General features: G+C 43.0%; 1 protein-coding gene across 2 annotated transcripts; it reads right to left on the bottom strand.

The window, feature by feature from the left end:
• Positions 1 to 411: 411 nt before the first annotated feature.
• On the bottom strand, positions 412 to 24,761 carry zfr (zinc finger RNA binding protein). Of its 2 annotated transcripts, XM_022250087.2 has the most exons (21): positions 24,616 to 24,761; positions 23,250 to 23,450; positions 22,102 to 22,292; positions 21,360 to 21,533; positions 20,546 to 20,557; positions 16,387 to 16,628; positions 15,710 to 15,874; positions 15,155 to 15,350; positions 14,603 to 14,713; positions 13,920 to 14,104; positions 13,347 to 13,492; positions 12,357 to 12,594; positions 11,018 to 11,175; positions 9,404 to 9,584; positions 8,788 to 8,926; positions 6,886 to 6,971; positions 5,669 to 5,764; positions 4,450 to 4,561; positions 4,065 to 4,162; positions 3,171 to 3,309; positions 412 to 2,364 (listed from the first exon to the last, which is right to left on the bottom strand). In XM_022250087.2, exons 1-21 carry the CDS (start codon positions 24,663 to 24,665, stop codon positions 2,282 to 2,284), a joined length of 3,003 nt encoding a protein of 1,000 aa, XP_022105779.1. In that variant the 5' UTR covers positions 24,666 to 24,761; the 3' UTR covers positions 412 to 2,281. The 2 variants fall into 2 exon arrangements, with proteins under 2 accessions (XP_022105779.1, XP_022105788.1); XM_022250096.2 differs by lacking the exon at positions 20,546 to 20,557.
• Positions 24,762 to 24,768: the final 7 nt, after the last annotated feature.

Below are 24,768 nucleotides of genomic sequence, written 5' to 3'. Positions count from 1 at the left end.
GTCTTGGAGACGTTATCCGCATTGTCTGTTTAATAACTGCGTGCAACACGAGTGGATTTGACATTTGTTACTTAGAAATTAGTCAAAAGGGTTTATGGTTTAGCATGGCAGAAATTCACAGGTTTTATAATTTCCATCTTACACACGTGGGATTCGCACTGCAACAATGGGAGTAAGTGCAGAATACCCCGCCACTCGAAACAACGCCTGGAATGACGGGTTACGTGGGTACAAGGTGAAAATCCCTTGAGAAGAGTGCGACACTTCGACTTGTACCCGGCTTTGAGGTTGAAGCAGGGTACCTGGTAGTGGGGTATTCTGCAGTTGAGTTCAATACTGGCCTATAATCACAAGATCTGCATGAGCACATATGCGCATATAAACAAAAATCTCCAGCGGAACAAGTGACAATGCCACTTCCAACTAGTTTTTATTAGCCAAGCTTTGATGCACTACAATTTTTACAAAAATGAAAGTAAAAACTTAGCATAATTGTAACTGATTCATGGATGCTGACGGGGATATTGTAGAATTTAAAAATTTCAAAAGGATAAGCGAAGACAATCCAACTTGCCACTGTTAAAACAACTGTGTGCACTACAACAATCACAACAGCCTGGACTTCAAACAGCTGCATTAAAGCCTTAAAGATCACCTCTTAGGAAAATATGTTTTCTCTGATTTTATCTGTTCAAATAAATACGGAAGCATTCACAAGGGTTTATCCACTATGAACACAGGGCAAGGGTTCCCCCGTTTTCTCCAAATGACGCAATTTACATTCAAATTCACATCTTGACATGAACAGGAAAAAAAGCCCCTTTAAGCTTAGTATAGTTGAGTTCTGAAGACAAACGACACCGCGTTCGATTTGGATGCTTCCATATTGATTTGAACAGACACAATCAGAGGAAACATGTTTTCCTAGGTGCTCTTGGACACTATATGTAGTTTTAGTGTGACTTTAGCTTCATTTTTAAACGGGACTTTTAATTCTCCTGTAATCTTTGTATACATGGGATCAGCTGCAAGTATCTACATATTGTCCCTTTGAATTGCTATTCCATGAAATCATGATTGGCTCCGATGAGGACACCAATTTAGACACCTCTGCATGTGCAGAACCGTTTTTTACGTTACAGAGTTTGAATGCAAGTCTTACTTAAGCCAAGGCATACAAGCACAAATCCATTGAACAATTTGAATTTCCTCTACTTTTAAACTAGTAAATACAAGTGCAGTAAACTTCTACAATCACTGGTTGGACTAAACCCCTAATAAACCTCGTATGCCTTGTATATTTATGACCCTACAAAAACAACCAATCAACAAATGTACACTTTGTATCTGCTGGCAATAATACAATGCAATAACGCATAGAACACAGATCTTGAAATACTGGAGACAAGGTTAAACTATTCCACCACATGTGTAGTTCTGATGGTTTTGTGAGCAAGATTGCATTTTTGCAAAAGTAAAAAATCAGTTACATTGTGTTCTTTTTGGAGCACATCTTACAACAGTAATTTCAACAGGAAAATTAAGTGACAATACACCGTCCATTTAAATTCAGCGAACACTGTAACATCCAATACTATCACCGTGGAGAAAGCACCCCCCCATAAATACTTTTTCACACATCCACCAATCAGACTTTTTTCAAACTGAGAGAAAAGTTGCCAATTCAATAAAACCAAGTATGCAGGAGTTTTTCCACCGAATGTGATGAACAGATTTGCGCACAGCATGCTCATTTTTTTCACCCCATATTGTTGCACTACATAACCTTAGTCATATTATTTCAACACTGCGGAAACGCCGTGTTAACACATCAAGAATAGAAACCTTCTGAAGGAATGTCAGGCCAATGGTCAAGGTTTTCTGGGCAAACAGTTTCATGTACAACACTCTACAGCTTCGTGAGTTTTCTGTCACAACCCTGGGTTGGGGCAATATAAGAAATTTCCAGATAAACATGGTATAGTAACAAATCCAATCTGGAGATTTCTAGCTGTTCAATTTCGAAGGCAACAACGAACAAATCTATACACTGATTTCAGAATGCATGTACTGCCAAAGTATGTGCACTGCATTTTGTTTCTAAGCATTTTTCCTTCAGTGATCTACACTTGGGATAGTCCATACATTGTGGACATATTTTAAAAGGTATGTGACATGCGGAGGTTGGAGCACATGTGCTGAAAATATTAAATAAGATGAGACACTGCGACAGGTGTGCTCCTTAAACACAGGTTTATGCAATCAGCACCGATACACTTGTCTACTTGGCTGCCTCGGGTGTGGCTTCAGCCGCTTCCATCTTGTCTTCTGCTGCATCATCCTTTTTGTCTTTCTTCCCTTCACCTGAGAACAAAAAACAACAGGTCACATGTAAGTATCAGCGGCCCCAAACAGATTTCAAGTTTTCTGACAAGAAGATCACCACAAGGTGTAGAGTATATTGGGTATTATATTTTGAAGCAGGAAGTGTCGCCACAAACGCATAGAGTATGGGCATGTGTTGGTTCATGTGTTGTTTTGGGGCTACTACCTTTTACACACTTTATTGTGCACGCGACGCATTCACCTCGGTACTCTGTATTTAGACAAAACTACAATAAACTGGAGACCGTGTCGTGACAAATTGCACTTTCAAACACCCATCATCTGAAACAAACCAAGTCATGACACTGATCTTTACATGCTAACTGCATGATGCGTGCCAAAGCACCATACATGAACAATTGTGTGGCCCTCCAGGGCTTGATTCGTAGGGCCTCCAATGATTGCTTCCGCAGCATTCCGTGCTGCGTGATGTACGATGCACATTCGTAATTTACTAAGATAAATAAATTGGTGAGTTAAGGATAAAGCTTATTTTTCACCCCGATGTGAACAAAAATAAACCGAGTGCGCACAAGAAAGCTTGCGTCGTGTCAAAAGAGCCAACTGTGATTAAGATTTTGAGCCTGAGAGTCAGACTTTATTAAGCACACAAGGACATTTGGGCCGCAAAAGATGGCACCTGGTGACTTCCAGCCCTCGGTCTCAACATACTATACAGTCAGTATACAGACATCAATAACAACGACAGCTGGTGCCTAAGATTCTGACCCACTTCACAATGTGCACTGGAGTCAAGACACAAGACTTCAATCCCCACCACCTACCATCTTCTCCCCCTTCGCTCTCGTTGTGACGACGCTTACGACGGAAGCCGTGTCGGTTTGGAGTGCGCTGCTCAACAGCCAACGGCTCCATGCCCAGAACCTTGTGGATTTGACGGAAAACGATCAGGCGCAGTGCATGCTGGGAAGAGAACCAAAACACAGACCATCAGGGATTTTGGTGTTTGACAAACGACTGTGCTCTCCTGATGTTTATGTTGTTGTATTAAGGCAAGCCCTTTCAACTGTTGCTGGATCAGGATAATCCTTAAATTGCTTCCTTCACTATTTTTTTAACCCTAACCCTACATAATACTACAAATTACTACTTGTAGTAAAATGTAGTACTGAGCGCTGTCGCTTGTAAGAGGACATGACTTTATTGCTCTGTGAAGCCATAAGATACAATAGATAAGACAAGGTACCATACAGTGCTGGGGCACTATGAATGCATGGCTTTATTGTTCTCTGTACGAGTAACAATGGAAGTAACCTAGCCAGAAGGGCTCAGACTACTACTTAGTATTTTGTAGTACTGTGTAGTGTAAGCCAAACAATATGCTCGGCGGTTAGGGTTAAAGACAAAATTACTAAACAGAATCATTCAATTCAATGAGCTTCCTATATCCCTATAACAAACCAATCCTACTATGAGTTTAACACCTCAAAATGCTGGAAACCTGTGTGAACACTGTTCAAAATAACTATCACGGCCCAGTTTTTTGTGCATGAGCCGCTCCAGTTCTTTTGCCAAATGGAAATAATAAGAGATTCCAGAGTGTCAGATTTTCTATTGTTATACAAGGAGCGTGGGGAGGGGGAGGGACGTCAGGATGTAAGGCCGCACAAGGCCAAATCAAGTAACATTCCAAGCAATAAGAATCTAAGCTGGCCCACCTGCGCACTTGCTGTGATGTCCTCACACTGCTGCTTGTCAAGATGAGCCAAGGCATCAGTCGGCTCCTTCTCGCAGGGATCGAAGAGCCCCGGTCCACCTGATATAATACAAGCAATTCATTACCCAGCACCTGTTTGTCAGTGCCTTCCTCCAATGACACCACTACCCTAACGAATGGACTGCTAGCGACCACAAACAGCAAGTCTCATTCTACTCGGGTAGAGACCAGAACGATCTAATGAGAGATTCAAACTCCTACCTCAAGAGCCCAACCTCCAACATTCCAAGGAGGTCTTCCTTGGTTTTCTTACAGTAAATATATGTCAAATTTTTCCCACAATTCCTAAATTAAAAATTCTTGTGGCAGAGACTTTTTTTTCTTACTTGGCAGGAGGAGACCTCCAGCGATGGCTTCAAAGATGCGACGCAAAGCATCTCCTGGCCTCATGGGCTGACCACGACTTGCAATGACGCGCTCACACAGAAGCTCAATCGGCTATAAGGAGTTAAGAGAAATTTCATTGCAGTTAAACAAAATTAAAAGCAACATGAAACAAAGCAATTTCCACAAGCATTGTTATGCTTATTTCAACATTCAAGGATATTTGCAGTGCTCCTAAACTCTTTCCTCTATTCCTTGAACAAGCAGAAGGCGATGAGTTTTTGAGTGTGAGTAAGTCCACGGAAGCACCATGAGAAATCTTGGAAAGAGAAGGTGAAGCTCTGAATGAAATCCTTAAGCCTATTTGAGTTTTCTGAGGGTACGAATACAGTCAAACCTCATTAAGAGGAACACTGTTAATACAAGGTTCCTGTTATGTAACAAGGAAATGTTTGGACCCAATCCTTTGTTTTATATTGTTTGTTATTCCTGATATTACCATGTTTCTGTAATAACAAAGTAACTTGTTTGAGTCAAAAGGACCTCTTAGTAACGAGGTTCGACTGAACTGGAAATTTGAGATGCAAGGTCTTTCAAATCTCAGAAAAAACTGCTATTTTTGAGGAACTCCCTTTGACGAATGGCATCACTGAAGGGTGCTGCCAAGACCTCAGCAGCCTGTGTGGACCACTCTCATTTGGCCTAAAACTTGTATGACGGCCAAATTTGCACAAATATCACCTTCTGGTTGGTTTTTTATTTTACCTCGAATTCATTCAAAATGGACATTTGTCTCATTAATTTTAAATAGGGTTGTATTCTCATTTAGTATTTAATACATGTAGTACGTGCATTTTTATCTGGTGGTCTGATACCTACGTGGATTTTAACATTTTGTAAATTATTCTATTACTTTTGTACCGGTAGCCAGCCATAGTTTTAGCATCCATATGTAGCAAAAACATGACTGTGAAGTCAAAACAGTAGACCCTATGGGCCTCGAGCTGGACCAAGAGAGGGCGCTATTTTCTTAGCAATGGAGGCTCCTTTGGTCGGAAGTGAACTTTGCTGGTTCCCGAACGACTACGAGATGCATGCGTTGTGTGCGCATTGCTACCAACAAAATGAACACTCCTGACCAACGTGGCTCTCTTCAAACGATGAAGGGGGACGCTTCTGCTCAAGGCGGATAGGCACAGGGCCCTCTCCATCAAAACGTACCCATGCATTGAGAGGTGCCCAAGTTGGAATCCGCTCGCACAAGTCCCGCAGGATCCTGATGACGACAACGCAGGACTGCAGCCCAGTCGCCCTAGCCTGGTCACAAAACAAAGGATGGACAAACGCAGAAGGACAAACTGTCAAAGCAAGGGCTACCGGATGGATGCAATGGGCAGAGGAGTGCATTCAGTCACTTGGCCAGAGGGGGTAATCCACTAAGATTAACTCCCGGGGGGGGGGATTCACTTGGAATGTGGATGAATGAATAGAGAGCCGGTGAAATACATCACAACTACGATATTAAGGGTGAAAGACTCTTTGTCGCTGATGAACTAAGTGTATGCAAGGCCATTACTTTTAATTTAAAATCAAGGCAGTAGTAAAATGTTAGTTTAGACATTAGTTGTAAAAACTACCACTATTTTCCGACAATCCGATCAAGGAATAACAATAACAGTTATTCTTATTCCTTGTGGCTTTAATGAAATAGCAACAAGAAACATATGCATACATATACATTACTTGCACTGAATGTGTATGTATCCATAAAACTCCTATTTAAAAAATTCAAAATGAAAAACCAAATTTTTCAGAACATTGTAATTTGTCAATTAGGTTCTTTTTTACATCTTATTTTTCCTACCTGTTCAATCTTAATTTGCCAAATTCTAAAGAGCTACATGCTAGGTGGTTATTCAAGTTCGGACGGTTTGAACTTACCTGGATACATTGGCAGGGATAAAGCTTCAAACAGACATAAATATGCTTGAATTCTGTTACAAATCTGACAAGCGTTTGATCATTTTGTTTTGGTTTACTATTTGACACATTGTTTCAAAGGTGCGAAAGGATTTCATGGCCTAGGTTAGAAAAATGCTTGCTTAAAAATTGTACTTAATTTTTCACACAAATAAAATGTTGATTATTCGTTTCACATTTTGGGCAAGCTAAATAGTTTCACAGCATTATAATTGTCATTGCATTGTATCTTTATACTGTAACTACAGCATTGGTTTTCTTGCTTTGCTTCCCGCCCCCCCTCAAAAAAACATGGTTCTTCAAACCTACTTTTAAACAAAAGACTGAAAATCTTTGATCTCCTGAAATGACAGCAAGTATCCTTTCCCATTTCTGGAACTGAGAGCTCACTTGTCAAACTCCTAACAGAGCACTTTAGAAACAAAAGCCCTAGAGAGAAAGATTGAATGGAATCGAACCTGAAACCACTTAGCATGGCGTAATGCAGCCAAGGCTTCCAGGCATTTTTGCCTGTCCAAGACGTCAGGTGGGTCCTTAGCCGTATCTATAGCATAAATCATGACACAGCCTTTGGATGGGATGGGTGTTTGACCAACACGCCGCAAAGCGACTCATGCAGCAACCCCGCTTTCCCCGCCGTGCGGTCAACGACGACTGACCGGGCGGTACAGAAGTTGCTCAGGGGGACAGGCTGGGCCCCAGATGCACACTCGGCATTTTGGGTGTGGGTTTCGACTGACAGGGTGTGTGAGTGTTTTGAGATATTTTGGCGGTTCCAAATACAGCCTCGTGATGCAGGTGAAAGACAGTTAACAGATCACCGAATTTTAGGCTGATATGAAAACCAAAAAATGCTCAAGACTTGAAATGTTCTTATCCAAGCCGACAACAGTGCAAATGAAGGAAACCTGGCAAATCATGCATTTTCAACACTTTAATCTAATAGAACAGCATGCTATAATGGGTTCGAAATAAGAAGCAGGCCCCATCTTCTGACAACACTTCATTTAGTTACAACCTATCCATCACTTCGCCTATTTAGAGTCGGACAACAATTTTTGACAATGCCCGCATTTCAAGGACGGTGAACACCACTTTCACCAATGTTTCAATGTTGGTAAATGTCAGTTGAGTGTAAAACCAATATGAAAAAAAAAAAAAATCAAGTGTAACCCCAGGAACCACATCGCCGCAGTGACCAAAAAAAGGGTGCCTCATCCCCCTATACATGAGCGCGACGGATGGTCAAAAATCCTCCTCGCTGATGCCACACATCTTAACAGACTGGTGAAGAGCTTGAAATGAAGAGCAGTTGACTAAATGCAAAGGGTAGATTAAAATACAAACAAAACACACAGAGGCAAGCAGGCAGAGTCAGGGAACCATACATGATGGTCACCTAGCAGTGCCAGCCTCTTGCAATCAAAGTGTCAATATGGAAAACATAAATCAACAGTTGGGGAAGATGGTAACTCCTCCTTAAACTTTCGGGAGCCAAAATATACTCAAAATACTAAAACATTTTTTTCGTGGTTTTTTTTTCCTTTCCAAGAGTGGAAAAAGTTTATATACAGGGGATTCCTCTTTTGTCATTCTCAAACTGAAGTTGCATGTACAAGGTCTATGAGAAAATTTCTGCCTCCAAAGTTCTCTGTTCCATACTGGAGCAAAGGGCACTGCAATTCACATTTTCACAGGATGATTAAATAAGTGGCAGTTGGTCCCCGCTGAAATAACAACACCCAAAGTGAATATACATCTGGTTTGCCAATGATCAACATTCATTTTGAAGCCCAAACCAGGAAATACACAGATTCTGTCAACTGTAAGAATGTTGGGGGCTCGTGGGACAAACTGTTAATAATGCTTCATAACATCACATCCAAAAGAAGCAGTTGTAGATGAAAGGCAAACTCGGCATTTGTCTCACAGATTCAGAACTCTTGTACATACACCACTGTCCTCCACTCAAAACCGAGTGATCTTCTCCACTCAAAACCGAGTGATCTTAAATTTTCCATATTTTCAGCAGGTAAAACCATCCAAGTAGGAGCTTTTAAGCTACCCATGCGCGGCAGTTACTTTTGCATCTTAATCTGCCCTACCCCCCCGCAAAAAATTGTGAAATTCTGTTCAGGATTGATGACAAATTCACTGCCTGAACAACTGTAAACAACCCAGCCAAGACTAAATAATCCAGTCGATTACTTTCCAAACAACTCGAAGGATGATTTCACCCCACTTTTTTCCCACACTGTCTTTTAGTCTTACTTTTGGGCAAGCTCTCCATTAACAAGATTTTGCCTTGCGCGCTTTCTCGGGTGCCACTCTGCCCCCTCCGACCGAACTGAACCACTGACCTGCGGCATCTGCTGCTGCTTCGCGCATGACAGGAGACGTCAGGGTCACCTTCATGGTCATCTTGGACGCCGGGTCGGTGACAAGAAGCCCTGCCTCCTCAACGCACAACTTGATGTCGTACTTTTCATCAGTCACTTCCTGAGAAGAGGAATCGAAACGAACTATTAAAACTTGACCCACCCACCATTCCATGCATGCGCAAGGTGTCAGTTAACAATGTGAAAACGAGACACACCTGAGGTACATCAACCCTCAAAATTTACAGTGGTGCGCAAAACCCTTCAGGATGTCTCGCAGGAAGGGATATTAAGTGTTACATATGAAACTTCAGCAGGTGCCATGCAGTGTCATGAAGTACTGCTCAGAGAGCACTAAGGTAGCGCAGTAAAACAAGACAGAGTGTGATACACGAAAGGATGGTGAAGGGTCTTCCAGTGGCAACTTCAAACAGGATTACTTCAAACGGACTTAAGTCAGCAACTTTGTGGGTAAGACTCTTCAGGGAAAATCTTTATGGCTGGTTAATTTTCTTGAGACCACATGGTTCATCAATGAAAGCCACGAGAATCAAGCAGTATACACAGATTTGAGGTGGTCCACAAGACCACGACTTACCCCAAGTTGCTTGGGCAGACAGTCAGCCACGCGTTCCAGCAGAGTGCGGGTTGGTTTCTCGGAGCACAGCACCACCAGGCCCATGTTGAGATCTCCCCTCAGCAGAAGACCCTTGGCCAAGACACCCACGCGCATCACTCCCTTCAGCACGCGCACGGTGGTGTCCACCTTCTCCACTTGACTGAAGCCAAAAAAAATTCATAAAGACGAGATCAGTGACACATCAGTACCTGTTGGCCTGCTTACCAGTGACAGTGGATGAAGTCTATTCCAAATACTTCACCTGTTACCTGCTACTGCTTCTGGACTGCAGACCTAACTTTGAATCACCATAAATCATTACGACCGTAACCTTTCACTGCTTGGTTGCAAGTGCGAGTGGTATGATTCTCAACCAGCGATTCAAAGAATTATAAGTCCTGCAGTCAGTTCATCATTTATTCTAATACGTGCTATCTAAACCATGGGGGGTGGGGAGCATGCGGCCAAGTGGTTTGGCTCTGTGGCTTCCAATCATAGGGTTGGAGGTTCGAATCCAGCTGCTGGCAGTATGCTGTGGCCCTTGGCAAGCCTCTTCACCCCTACTTGCCTCTCTCCACCCAGGAGTATAAATGGGTACCAACATTAGCTGGGAAGCAACCTACGATGGACTGGCATCCCATCCAGGGGGGGGGAACAGAAATATTCTTAGTCGTTTCACGGCAAAGGAAACCGGAGATAAACACCGGCCTGATAAGCCAAATTGGCTTGGACTTGCTTTCTTTTATCTAAAACAGTATCTACAAATGTTTGTCTTTTTAGACTCCCTTATGTACCATTTGTGACAACAAATTTAAGTGGCATGAGTGAACTGTCAACACCACCTGTTTTCAATATGAGAAGCGTACATCTGACAGCCCAGGGCATCTTAACCCCTTGATGACGGGAATTTTTTTCCGAAAGCCGACTCCAAGAATTCCAGCCTCGCTAGGCCACGAAGGCCACCTGCCAAATCGCAAATTCTTGGTTTGTGGCCCTGCGTGCTCTGCACGCTTTGAATTACACAGTGAAAAGGCTGATTGTTCGGTGGCATGTGGCTCTACTCACGCTTCCACATTCCCATTACCTCTTTTCAAAGTGGGGACAATTGTGAAGCTGGTGATTATGATGCAAATTTGGTCTTTTCATTTCTAGGCTACACACAAAGGCCAATCACCATATACACATGAGCCAGGGTCTGCCTTCTTTCACTGTGTTCACTCGAGCGTGGGCCGAGAATAATAGCTGAAAAGTGGGCTGAGGATCTCAATTTTTACGGCGGCTCTTACCGTCTTCCGGCGCGAAGGGGTTAAAGTCCTATTTGCATTAGCTAAAGCATGGGCTTGCTTAAAATTGCATGACCAATATCCACCATAGGGTGCACAGCGTCTCCACACACAGAGAAATATGGCTTATAGATTCATCAGACTTCAGAGTCGCGCAGCCAGCAGTAGTCTGAGGCCTTCTGACTATGAATTAATTCAACAACCAAAGGCACTTGTTCAATTCACCTCTGCAGGCACCATCAGGCTATGGCACATGAAATTCAACTAGGTTATTAATGATTTTCGAGTCCATCAGAACTTTGCAGCCTACCTATCTCCCTCCATCTTCTCTGCGTCCTCCTTGCTTTCAGTCTTGACTTCGGCCTTCGGCTCTTCCTTTTCCTTAGGCGTGTCCGCCTCGGCAAGGAAGTCCGACACCATCTTCAGAGCCTTCTCACAGTTGGAGACCATCGCCTGAACTTGCTGGAGCTGTATAAAGACAAAGCAAAGCCTTTTGGTTTAATTGTTGCTGAGAACAAGTTACAGTAAGTTCACCCATTAGCATCTGTTCCACCTTAAACTACATTGCGTGCATTCACATAATTGATTACAAACGCAGAGCGCTTGAGTTGTCTTTTAACCCCTTCATGGCCGGATTATTTTGACCGCGACTGCTGGGCTGTGGTATGCCCTGAATGGAGGGCTTTGTCCAGCAGCAGGCCCCATTGAACCAGCAGCTGCATGGTGAATAGACTGTATGCGTGGTATGCACTAATCCTCACACAAAAGTGCTGTAGTAGCAGTCCTCAGTAGCGAAGGGGTTAACAGTTTCGAATTAGCAAGGTAAGAAATGGGCAAACAACACACACATGGCTTTTATGAACAGACCGGTGCAGTTGACATCTGTATTAATTTTTGTTGCGATATCAAGCAGGGTGTTTCTTTAGTTCAGGTCTTTTGTTGACTGATTTTGATAAACAAACACTACAAAAACACACCAGATGATTGGTCATGCATATTAACCATTCAGCGTTGTTGGCTTTATACACATGACCGGGATGCCCGAAATCCGACAAAAGGAACTGGGCCTTGTAGATCAGGCTCGGAACAAAAGACCGAGCTGCTGGGAATTGCTAAAAACTTTCTGCAATGAGTGCTGGCATTTTTGGAGGTAATCCGTCATTGTTTTGAAACAGTACACCGCTGTTTGCAGCATTCAGCATCCGTGGATTATCAGCGGGGACAAAAGTGCTCTAGCACTCCAGCGATGAGTAACACATTACCGCAGTATGCTAATCTGGCCACATTTGTAAAGACACCACTGCCATTCAGCAAAGGAAATTACGCAACACCGTACAACTCTGGACTCTCTATCCTGGGAGGCAGGCCTGGCTGCACTACCCCAGTGTCAATGGAAGTTGCCTGTCACATTAGAGTAGCCACCAGACAGTCATTCGTAAGGGTGTAAGTGTCCAGAAAATAAAGTTATGAATTTTTGAACAATTTTGAAAACGGAAAAATCATGAAAAATTGCCCGGCAACTTGTCCCTCATGTGCAAACTCCACCTGGCAGGAAGCGGTTGAAGACCAATACTAAAAGTCTGAAAAACTGACAAGTGTAAGTGTTAGGCAAAATAATTATATTCTTATCAAGTCGGCATTCATCCCACCTCAACCTCCGATGGATAAATAGCCGCATGCTTGGCCATAACATGCCGGTCAATCTCAGAATCCGGCCGCTTGGTGATGTCCATCTGTCCAGGCATCTTGGGAGGCACAGGCCGGGGATGGGGGATGCCACGGCGACGCTGCCACTCAAAGAACTCCATCTCCTCATCAAAGAGGCGGCGCTCCTCCCAGTAACGCTCCTCCTCTAGGCGTCGCCAGTACATGTCCTCCTCGTAGCGTCTAGGGATGCAAGGAGGGGTAGAAAGTAATAGATGAGAACGTAACAGTACTTTCATGCCTCCCACAATTTGTCATTCCAAAATTTTACCCTCTCACTGTCTGACAAGTCAGAGCACAACAGTTGGATGATTTTGACTAAAGGGGCAGCTTTGTCTAGAATCAGTGTTGTAGTCAAGACCTCATCTCCAGACGAACACTAGGCCTCTAGTTTCAACGCAAGTCGCAAATGATTAAAATGAACAACAAGTGCATTCCTTTGTCATCGTTCACCTGTTACTTTATGTCTGATCTCACGAATGGTCCCTACAACACTGGATTCAAATGTAGGTTTATCAAAGGAGAGTTAACAGGAACCATACAAATCATTTCAAATATCTGAGGAATCATTTCTGACAGAGACTTTTCAATAAACAAATACTGTTAATCCATCACATGATGAAACTTTAGCGCATGTTTCAGAGGGCAGGGAGTAGCTTCACACTGCAAAGTGAGGATGCATATCTTGCTCTAATGTTATCAAGCTTTAGCCTGCTCTTCAACAACATCAAACAGTTTGTCATGTGCAGAGGCAACCCTTTTGTTCGGACATATTGAGACAACAATCGGAACACGTTGGATGTTCAACTCCGATTTTCACCTTGCCAAATCGTCTGAATTTTTATGACAAATTGATCATTATGCCTCACGGTATACTTCTCATGGAAGAGAAACTTGGCAAATTTCTTTTTTTTCCCCTGTTTTGGACTCCTCACCTGATCTCATCCTTCCATCGGTTTTCCTCCTCCCGGTGTCTCATGAACTCCTCCTTGGCAAACTGCCGCCTCATCTTCTCCTCCTGGGCCTTGCGGGTCCGCGAGGTAGGCTTCATGTCCACCGTGTAGCTGGGGTCCACTTTTTTCTGTGGTCCAAAAAACGAGCAGGGCGAGTGAAGATGACATTCTGGTGGCCGTGCCATTCCCAATGCACACCCGGCTGTGAGGGTTACTTCCTCATTTTTTAATGATATTTTCAGTGGGGAAGCTTCTCTGTTTGGACACATCATCCAAAATGATTTAACTTCAATCACTGGGAGCTGATAAATGATGCTGGCAATAATTTGACGCCGATAAAAGTTTGCAAGTTTTACAAATGAACATAAATATTGGAAATGTCACGCATTTGGAGCAACAACATCCAATTAGTGGGTTTTTAGTGGCAAATAATGGTTGCAGGAGGGACCCTATTTTGGCCATTAAAAATGAGGACAACTACAAAGATGACTTGTCACTGCTCCTATTCTTCAATACATGCATTCCACGTTCCTTGGGCAAATGTACTAAGCATACCTTATACTGCAGACGATGGCGACGTCCCTTCATGTGCATATCCTTGGCATTGGGGTCGTTGAATTTACACTCGCACAGCTTGCAGTTGAAGCTGAGCAGCTTGCCTTCGTCGTTCTTGATCTCCTCGATGTAATCCTCACCCACGGGGAGTATCTCCTTCTCCATCTCTGCCACTTCTTCCTTGACTGTGGGATGGGGTGACAGAATGGGGAGGTCGGAACGTGGCGATTTTAATAGGAGGAAACTTTATCTTCAAAAATGTTGATAAGAATCTTATAACTGATTTCTTTTTCAGGGTAAAGCAGTTCAAGAGTACACGGCTGAATTTCTAAATGACGGCGACAAGAAGACCACAAGGATTGGAAGTCAAATTTCATTCCGTGACTCATCAGCAAGTATATTATCTTTCACAAGACTACTGTGCAAATCATATTTCTAACTTGGGTTAACTTTAATCAGTACATTTGTTACGTCTGCATATTCATGCTAAGTTCTGGAATCAGCGATAAATCCTTGACCAGACAGTACTGAATTTTGAGGTGGTAAATCTCTGGACGAGCCATCCCAATTCTTAAAAATGACAGCATGCACAACAGAATGATTTCCCAAGGTACATGGTGCCTTCAAATCATGTGCATTCTCTTTGTGACTCCAGGCGACTAAAAACAAGGAAACAGGCCTACCCTCGGTAGTTGCCTCAGCAGTCTCTGCTGTGGTACCTGCAGCACTTGTATCTAACTTCGTGTCAGCCTTCTTGTCCGCCTCTGGGGTGGTGGATGTCAACTTAGTGCCCCCTGTGTAAGAGAACAGCTCTTCAGTCTCTAGGATTTGGCATTTACCAGACACTCAACAAAAGATTGCGCAAGGAGGTCTTCAAGAACTATGAAGTGTATTATCTTTCCAACTCTGATTGGGTAGGGAGGGACAGACAGAAGCCAATTTTCCTTTTCTAAAGAGCACATGTAAAAAAACAGGGAATTGTATGAAGCAAGAAATGTTTCTAAACATCTAGTTTTCTGTGCTCCTAAACATCAATATTTTAGTAACTTTCAATGGAAATCCTATCTCAATGCTAATTCTAGGGAACATCAAGTCCCATGTTATGCAACAGTGACCCGATTTCACAATTCCAAACAAATCAATTTACATACACTGAGAGTACACGTTAGCATTCATCACCCATCAAATTTTGACGATTTCAGGCCAAGTAATCTTGACATAGATGCCAAACTCACCGACAAACGTGATCTTGGGAGTCACCACCTTCTTGACCACTGGCTTGGCTTTAGCGGCTGCTGCGCCAGCCGTGGAGGTGGCCGCCGCTGCTGTCTTGTTCCCCGCTGACTGAGCAGTAGACGTTGCAGCCGTGTTGACCTTGATGGGATCTGAGGAAGGGATGGGCTTCCCCATCTTGGTGTGAAGCTTTAATACCTGGGGAGCATAACATACTGGAGATAATTGACTGGACTGACTACCATGAAAAAAGAGGCAATTGCCTTGCCTTGAGCAAATGTCACTTGTATTTTTAAGTTTTCACTTATCCCTTTTAAACTCTATTGGTAGCTAAGCTCCAACACAATAGAGATTGGGGAATTGTAGCATTACTGCACAAGTCATAGTAAGAGACAAATTATAAAAGTGAGTTTAACAATGGTTGCTACTGGCAGATGCTTTAAGACTTCCAACTCACATGAACTCAACTTTACTTTTTGTGCATCCATGCAGAACAATACAGCACTCCTCTATCAATACTCATGACAACAGACCTGAGGTGGTTTTCATAATCTCACCTTCTGGTGCTTGGATCCATTGATGTGAGCCTTGTAGGCATCCTGGCCGGTGCAGGAGACGTCACACAGCTCACAGCGGAGGGCGATGCCTGGCCGGCCAGGGGCTTCCTTCTGGCTCTGCTCTTTCTTCTTGTGCTTCTGTCCTTCCAGATGCTCTTTGTAGGTCTGAGGATTTTAAGAAGAAAATAAAATGAAAACACTGTTAAGAGCAATACAATATCATGGTGGTAACGAGAACAAATTTAGGTCCCAAGTCTTTGTGTTTCTTTGTCTTCAAGTACAAGGTTACAAGGTAACTGTTATAGCAAGGTAATTTGTCAAGTGTTCCACTCTTTATGCGCAGTGAATGAATTTAAATGTAACAGCTGTTGGGTGTTTGTGTCCAGTTGCGCATTGTTGTGCACCCATGGGACGATTTCACCATCAATTCCAAGGAGTACATGCACTGCAGTTCAATATTGCTTACATTATTCAAGATCGCCATGCTCCAGGAATCTACATCTTGATCTGGGACAAGCAATTGTCCCAGTGTAAGGTGCGCAAGACGTTTTCACGTGTGTTTTTTCCCAAAAATGGGAGCATTCCAATTTTAGACCCTTGAGAACTAAAATATCAGAGTGGTTCTGGAGAATGCTTTCAAAGCACACTCGGGGAGGGGGGGGAGGGGGAACACCCACCTGCGGTCCAGCACAGCTGATCTTGCAGACTTCGCAGTAGTGGATCTGCGGCTGCTTGGGGGGCATGCGATCTTTCTTCTGCACAAACTTGTTCTGGGTGTAATTGGCCTTGTTGTTGCCCCCCTTGAAGCCCCAGCCCGAGCCTCCCATCTTGCCCTGCTGCTGCTGCTGGTAGTAGGAGGTCGCTGCCGAGTACACCAGCGAGTCATAGCTGGAGTACGAATTGGCTGCAGCGGCGGCGGCTGTAGTTTAAAACAAGGAAAGAGCCTCATCAGTTTAAATTTGCGCCGCCATCTCCGGAGATTCAATTAGGCATTTTTAATACTATTGTCCTATTTGCAAGAATTTTTTTCAGCAGCTTTCACAATATGCCAGAAACCATCCACTTTCAAGAGAAGCTGAAAAAGGAATCAGCTGGCAAATAATCCATTTCTCTATTTCAACTAACTCAATTTGGCATCTCACTCTAGCATCAATCAAATTGCTACATTTATCTTTTATGATTCTTATTCTGCCACACATGCATGCAAGGAGACAAAAACAAGTAGGAAGTGGAAGCAAACAGCTCTACATGTAGGTACACAGGCATGCATTTGAAATCAAATATATACGGGTTGCTGAGGAAAATGAATGGGTTCAATGCATAATTTGAACTTATTCACCTTTTCCCACTTCAGCTTTCAACATTTTGTACTGAATAATATTCAGAGGTGGGGATCTAGACACTATCAGGAATCTAAGTGTCAAGTCTGTTCTGTGGTCAGTGGACACAAAAAAGCACTTCAGAGCACAAACCAGTACCACCAACTTGCCTTTACGTTTACGGTCCAATTACAGAGAGATACGATCTGTTTCTAGAGAGTGCCAAAATACAACTGGATGTGATGTGAAATTCAGCACAACGCAATATGTCTCTGATGCAAACACTGCCATTTCACAAGTCAGTTAACCACTTGCTGCCGGGGAACCCCTTTTCGAGCACTATGGGTTTATACGCAGAGCCGCGGTGCCCAAAATGGGACAAAAGAGATGGTCTGTGTAACAAATGACCATACTCGGGACAAAAGACCTGCTGCTGAGAATCGCCATCATTTTCGGCTTGCATTTTTTGAAGGTAATCGGTCACTGTTTTTAAACAGTAAACCACTGTTTTGGGCATAGCACGCCCGCGGATTAGCACCGCGGACAAAAGTGCTCAGTTTGACCCCGGTCCCAAAATAAAAGTATGACCACAACATGGGTGTAGTATGATTATAATGCAAAGCATGGGGGAAAGAACCTGGAGTATATAGCAAAATTGAGTTTCCTGTCCTTCAAAAAATTGATTGAAAAATCAAAACTGAACAGTAAATGCTAAAAATCAAAGACAAGAAAATGTGGGCCATATAAGAGCAAGCTGTGCTCAACTACAGCAGAGCAAATTTTGACATGAAAAAAACATGGCAAAGTGACGAGACGGAAAGCAATTCTGCAGTAACTGGAACACGAATGTCAACAATTCTACAAGTAAAAATCACCTAGCAATGAAACAGACCCCACAGAAGAATAATGGTCAAAATAAGAATACAGATATTGACCCTCAAAAAGAGGGGTTTTTTAATTTGGCCCTGTTAAAAATGGACCACAGCAACACAATGCGGGGCTTTTAAAAAAATTCATTTATTCTAATCCTCAAGAGGGGAAAATTATGAAATTGGCAAATATATAACATAACTGCAATCAGGCAAAAATATTTGAAAATGCTTCACACAATGAAAATGCTCAAGTAGATTTGGAGAAGTCTGGTTTTTACATGAACACTTCACATATCAACATTCACAGCCCAGAGGGCGTGTTTGTATGGGCACTAGGCACACAGTAAAATTGTGTTGAAGTGTTTGCCAAGCTTTACTCTGTTACCAGTGAAAGAACACTTTGTACTGTCCACATATTAGGAAGCTTTTATCAAAACCTCATCTCTATCAGTCAACTTTTGGTGATAACGTTGACGAAAAGAAAGACAAATTCACAGAATATCTCGGACTTGGCTTTCGGGTCGTATCATAAAAACTGCTGATTTATCCCTGGGCCCCTTTTTGCTGGGGAACTTCCTCAATCCTCCTAAATCCTCCAAACTGCTCCAAGGATTTTGGAGGATTGAGGAGGGTTAGGGTTATGCCATGTGAAGGACATTTACAAATCACAAGCCATGTCAACAGCAGTTGAGTTGACTGCAGCACAAAACACCCACACCAATGTTGTAGCTGAGACCATCACAAGAACTGAAATAATACCAGTTACAAGACCCATCACAAGTAACCAAGTAAACAATGATGGCGGAATGATGGTGTTGAACTAGACTTGAAGAGCTTGTGACCTGAATACAGACTTGAGGTCTTGGGTCAGTCTTGTGATGGTCCTGTCACTAAGTCTCCATAAAAACCAATAACTTGCATGCATTCAGCCTCCCCCCCCCTTATTTTTCCCAGGAACCTTCCTCCCAAATCCATCACTGTGAGGATCCAAATGGTGCAGTCTTTGTACACAAAACCTTGCAAAAGGATATTAAGTCTCATTCGAGGAAACAGAAGATTGACTGAAACCTTGGTCATGAATGTAAAATCTTCAAAAACTTTCTGGTGGATTTTGAAGGATCTAGAAAGGTTTATAGGGTTCAAGAAGATACGACTGAGGGCCTGGCAAACACTTCTGTTCTGAATTTGAGGGCTTTCTGAATAAAAACGAAATTTTTGTTAAATTGTCAAGTTAATGAAGCTAGACACAAACTTTCTTTTCTGGGATCATTTACTTCAATAACTAACATGATAGTGACACTTGTATGGACAAAAAATGACAGAAGAGTGTCATAACAATTCACTTTCATATGTAACACAAGATTTAGTTGGGGATAGCATTGTTGAAAGCTTTTCATACAATTGAGAAGGGATCAACCGATGTAGGTTTTAACTGCCGATATGGTGTCCAATGTTTTAATCAGAACATCGGCCAATGTCCGATCTGATCCGATGTTTCTACCGACAATGGCTGAAACTGCAACCTTAGCACGATGCAGGCCTACTCCTAACAACACAAAACCAGTGTACTCCCTTAAAATGTCAGTTTACACATTAATGGTAATAGGATTAGATTTTGCCTTCACTGTCACTATAGAAAGAATAAATCATGTAAATTGTGTACGTGTACATTGACCGCCGCTCGCACGATGCCCATCACACAAACCCACATGGTGCAGACCAGTATATGCAGAACAGACACACAGCACCTTGGGCTGAATCACGATAGCCTTTGGTCAAGGCGTGCATGGCACCACTGCGTTGGCGTCTTCGTCGTGCATACTCACGGCAGAGGTGCACGTTGTGTATTCAGGTAGCCACGTGTGCCTTGAGTAAAGGCTAAACCACAGGCTACCTTCAGACCGCTCACACAGCACCACACATGCTGTACTTCCCTGGCTCTTTTAATGGAAATGGAAACGCAGTCCATGCATTGAGTTGTTGTGGCATGGATCGCACAGGTGAAATTTTTGGGAGTACACGTAATTTACTTGGGTTTAACCATGGTATAACTGTTAATTAATCACACCAAATGAAAAACCAAGTTTGTATTCATGCTCAAATAAAAAATATGAGATTTTTGTTTGCCAAAACCGAGTACAGAGTTTGCTTCTTTCTTCAATTTAACATCGGCACTCACATTGGCAAGGAAGGTCAAATTATGCTGATCCTATGTTTTCCTAATGTTGCTGAATATTGGCCTGATCCGATGTCCAATCCGATCATCGGTTGATCCCTAACTTTGAGTCAGTTCATTCACGTATAGGCACATGCAGCTACATACACATAAATGGTAAAAACTTCGGAACTCATCTCAACAAAGAATGAAATTAATAAAAAAGGAACACAGGCTTATGAATGCCTTGCTGAAAATCATCCTGTTCCCTTAGAGCTTAGAAGTATTGTGGGTGCATGAGGAGGAAGCCAACTGGCAGGAAAACATGGAATATCACATGAAGTGTAAAGCTTTGTTAAAAAAAACATTTGCGCAGATTGCTTTTCGCGAGGACTGCCAAAGCGACTTGTAAGCCACTCTACAGTAACAATTACATGCAAGGCATAACAAACCAATTAACAGTGCCGCCTACTGGCAGTTTTGGTTTTACCTGACTCCTTGGCTGCATGTAGCAAATTGAGATGGTGGCGAATATGTGAGTTGAGGGCGGTGACAAGTAAATAGAGAAAAGAAAACACATTGTAGGCTTGGTTCACAAAAGACAAATGACAAAACCTTGGGAGTAATTAAGACTGTCCATCCACCTGCAAAAGGTGTCATTTTACAAGGAGTTTAACCCAAAAGCTTTATTTCCAACAGAAAATCTTGACCACCACCCCTTTTCATGAGTAAGCAGGAAATAAGATAGTTTAACCTGTCACCTGCCACTGTGAACATAGATTACTAGATCTTGTTAACTCTCTGTTAAATTGTCACAAAAATTGTAAGTTTGCATATACTGATCTGGAGAAAATTCAGGAAAGCACCTGTGATAGTGCATCTTGTTCTTTACCTGTTGTGTCATAAAAGACACTGCTTTGTAATCTATAGGCACAGTAAGTTTCTTTCTACGTCACAAAACTGAAACAAAACTTCTTTGGATGAGTAATGGCCAACATTTTGATAAAATAAAGTTTCTTGGAATTCTGATTGATATGTCCCTTCTCGAAGCTGTCAGTGGACTTTTGGAGGAGACAATACCCAAAATTGGCATTTCTTGCAATGCCAACGCTAAGGTACTATTCCTTAGAGTATGCTATTTGGAGCAGACGCAGCCAAACTTTAAGACCTGTCTTGCTTCATCTTGCCTCATTCTAACCAGAACTCTGCTTTCAAGTTCGGACATCTTCAGAACCACAGGCTTTCCAGTTAGCACGACTGATAAGACCAAACTCGGTCTGTGGAATGTGAACCGTTATACTCACCCGAGTAGGTGGTCGTGGCTGGTGTGTTGGCATATGTTGGGGTCGTGGTCTGTGGGGCATATGCGTAGGTCACAACTGTCTTGGTCTGCGTTGGTTTCTGGACAGCAGCTTGATGGTGGCTGGTGTACGCAGATGCTGAGCCAGTGTTGGAGTATGCTGTCTGCTTAGTTGCAGCTAGCGAATGGACATTAAAAAACTACATGTTAATTCTTAACAAATGCTTTACACTGTAGAAAGTTGTATTGTACCTCATTTTTTACACACTCCTAAGAGATTCACACATCCCTTTTGTCTTTCTGGAATGGCAACAGATATGAAATTGTTAACCCTAACTCCCAAAGCTTCTGCACTAGAAAGCATACTCAACCTCCAAAAATCCAACAGGTGCATGTATTTGTCTATGTACTTGTACATGCAGGTCACTACATACCAAACCTGATAAACTCCAACAGAATGAGCCTGTTGGAGTTTGAGTGATATGGTATGGATGGGTCTATGCAGTATAGGATGACTTGCACTGAACAGTACCAAACCTGACAAAATCAAGCACAGTCCAACGACTGGTACAGCAAGCCAGGCACTGCACACAATGACCCCTGTGCGTCCCAACTCACACAAAATCCAACACCATCACCCTGGACCTTTGATACCAAGTCTGAAAAAACATGGTGAAAAACAGTTCAAACCCCGTGAACAAAAGCCCAAACTTACAGACACCAAATGCACGGCAAGAGCAACTTACCCGTTTTGCCATACTTGTTAGCCTGTTGGTAGTAGGAATCAGTGGCCGTTTGCTGAGCCTGGGGCTGCTGGTAGTACGACTGCTTCTCGTACGACGTGGCAGCCGGGGTGGTCTGCACGTAGTTGTACGACTCACGGTACGTCTGGGATGTTGCAGGCGAGGGCGTTTGGGCATCCTGACGCTGTTGAGTGCTAGTACAATGAAAGACACAGATAAGAATTAGTATAGAGTGTGGATAGGAAGCTCCATAAACACGCAAGTAGCACACTCCACACTTCTCTGTTTGGAATTTCTGCCGACAATCTTCTGCTAATGCCCTCCATCCTGAAGGGTGTTGGGATCTAAATCAGAAGCGACACTGGGGAATGAAGAGAAATCCACGAAAAATAAAACAGAGGGGTTTGAAGAATGACCTGACGACAATTAAATGCTGTGGTCTTTCAAGGATTTTAACCCTAACTGCCCAAAACCTGCCATACTCCAACAGCAGGTTTTGGCAGGTTTCGTACCGCACCTTAGGAACCTGCCGTTGAATTTTGTGAGGCTTGGGATGAAAGGCCCAGGGAGATGGTGTTGGATTCTGTGTGAGTTGGGGACGCACACGGGTCACTGTGTGCAGTGTCTGACTTGCTATACCAATTGTTGGACTATGCTTGATTTTGTCAGGTTTGGTACTGTTCAATGCAAGTCATCCTTTACTGCATAGACCCATCCATACCATATCACTCAAACTCCAACGGGCTCATTCTGTTGGAGTTTATCAGGTTTGGTACACTAACCTGCATGTACAAGTACATAGACAAGTACATGAACCTGTTGGATTTAGTGAGGTTCAGTATGCTTTCTAGTGCAGGAGCCTAGGGGGTTAGGGTTAATAGCTAGAAAGGCATGCGTTCTGTCTCTCCAACAGTTATGATTAAGAGAATCCAGCTTTTTGGGATTTTCGGTCCAAAGCACAAAAATCTATTAAAATCTGAGTTACTGATTTTCAATAATCTAGAATTTGGGGGGTTAAGATGACTGAAATTGAGAACAATTCTGAGAAATCCCATCCTAGTCGTACTGGTATCTTGCTCAAGAACTACATCAAGCACAGCATGGAATAAAAGAGTAGGTTTTAAAGAGATGAGCCACAAGCCCCCGCTTACCCATAGCCGTACTGTCCTGTTGGATGTGTGGCTGCCACAGTCGCGTACCCCGTCTCATAGCCAGAGGCTGCCTGAGTTTGCCTAGGGGTAGCCGTGGAGGCATAGGTAGTCTGGTGGGCTGCTACAGGAGTTGCCGCCTGGTAGACGTGGCCCGTTTGAGGTTGGGCTGTATGCTGAGCATAGCCGCTCTGTTGGGGTTGGCTAGAGAGAAATACACAAGAATTTAGGCAATGGCAACCTGTGCCTAATGTTCCCAATCAACAACCAGTCCATTTAAATTGAATATGGTATGCTACACACATAAATAGTTCTAATTTCCTTCACACAGTTATTTTTTAGAATTCAAATGTGACAGCAACCAACATAAATGAGTGTACTCAACAGCAAACTGAAAATACCATCTGCTGAACCGTGGAGCTATTATACACAAGTGTTTGATATGGGTACTTTCAAAAAACAAATACATGCACATGCACCGAAACAACCAGGAACGTTGCATGACACGTGCAAAGTGTAAAAAATGAAAACACAATGAGTTTAAGTCTAACCATAGAGGGGTACATCAGTTCAAGTGACGTGTTTGTGAACAATGAGGTAGCATCAACGATCGATCATGTCCGATTGCAGTGTTTATATCAAGTTACAGTGCGTCCAGATCACAAACTCAGCTGCACGCACAAAATGTCATGTATCCATCTTTTAGTGCAGCACAGTGTATAAAGGCAATGGGCGAAAAGCAAAGCCGCGATATGCACAGGGATTTTTTGTCAAGCACAGCTCGAGGGTACCCTATACAGTGCCAGCGGTAATAGACAATGGAAATCGGAAGCATAGTTTTGGCCTTTGCAAGTCGGATTCTCCAACCGTTATTTGGTCACTAAAACATCAACGTTGTTGCATTAAGGCCTCGGCCTCTGTTACCAGGTTACTAAAGAACAGAATGAACGATAATCGGTGGGGTGAAATGGCAATGGGCTAAGTGGAAATGAGGCGAACTGGAAATGGGACGAAGTGACCGACACCCGGTCCGACCATGGATCAGACGTCGGATATATATGGGGCGTCGGCAATATGAGGCCGAAAACAAAAATGCCCATAAATTCGACGCCTAATTAGTCAGACCCTCGTAAGTCCGAAACTTTGGACTTTTGAGGCGTCGGACTTGCGACTAGGCCTATATCAGGCGTTGAATTTACGACACGCACCACCGCTGACTGTTTCCGTGAATCACAGAAACATGGAAAACTGGAGCTAAAACAGCAAAATCGAGCATTGTTAAAAAGGCAAAATAACTGTTACTAAAATGAAACTGGTCCTCAGGTATCAATGTCTTTGTAAATTGCCTTCATGATTGCATTAAACTTACGTGTACTGTGTGCCGCCATGAGTAAAACCGAAGTAGTTTTGGGAAGCCATGTTGAATTACACACTTGACGCGAAAGAAAATGGCGACAGTACACGCGCACGCACGACGACCACGTGTCATTTGCATACGGAAATAGCCGAATGATTCCGGGAA

The sequence above is a fragment of the Acanthaster planci genome, linkage group LG05 (assembly GCF_054643075.1).
Source record: "Acanthaster planci isolate LZ-2023a linkage group LG05, COTS_SCS, whole genome shotgun sequence".
In the NCBI taxonomy this organism is placed as follows: Eukaryota; Metazoa; Echinodermata; class Asteroidea; order Valvatida; family Acanthasteridae; genus Acanthaster; species Acanthaster planci.
Note: the sequence above shows the minus strand (reverse complement) of the source record. Positions and strands in the feature narration are given on the sequence as shown.

What these genes read in the sequence shown, in the direction of transcription:
- zfr (XM_022250087.2), bottom strand. Translation starts at nt 24,665, where the DNA reads ATGGCTTCCCAAAACTACTTCGGTTTTACTCATGGCGGCACACAGTAC. An exon ending in CATGGCGGCACACAGTACAC is followed by an intron (nt 23,451 to 24,615) that starts GTAAGTTTAATG and finishes ATTTCTCTCTAG; the next exon opens with CCAACCCCAACAGAGCGGCT. An exon ending in AGCAGCAGCAGATGCCGCAG is followed by an intron (nt 6,972 to 8,787) that starts GTCAGTGGTTCA and finishes TTTATGCTATAG; the next exon opens with ATACGGCTAAGGACCCACCT.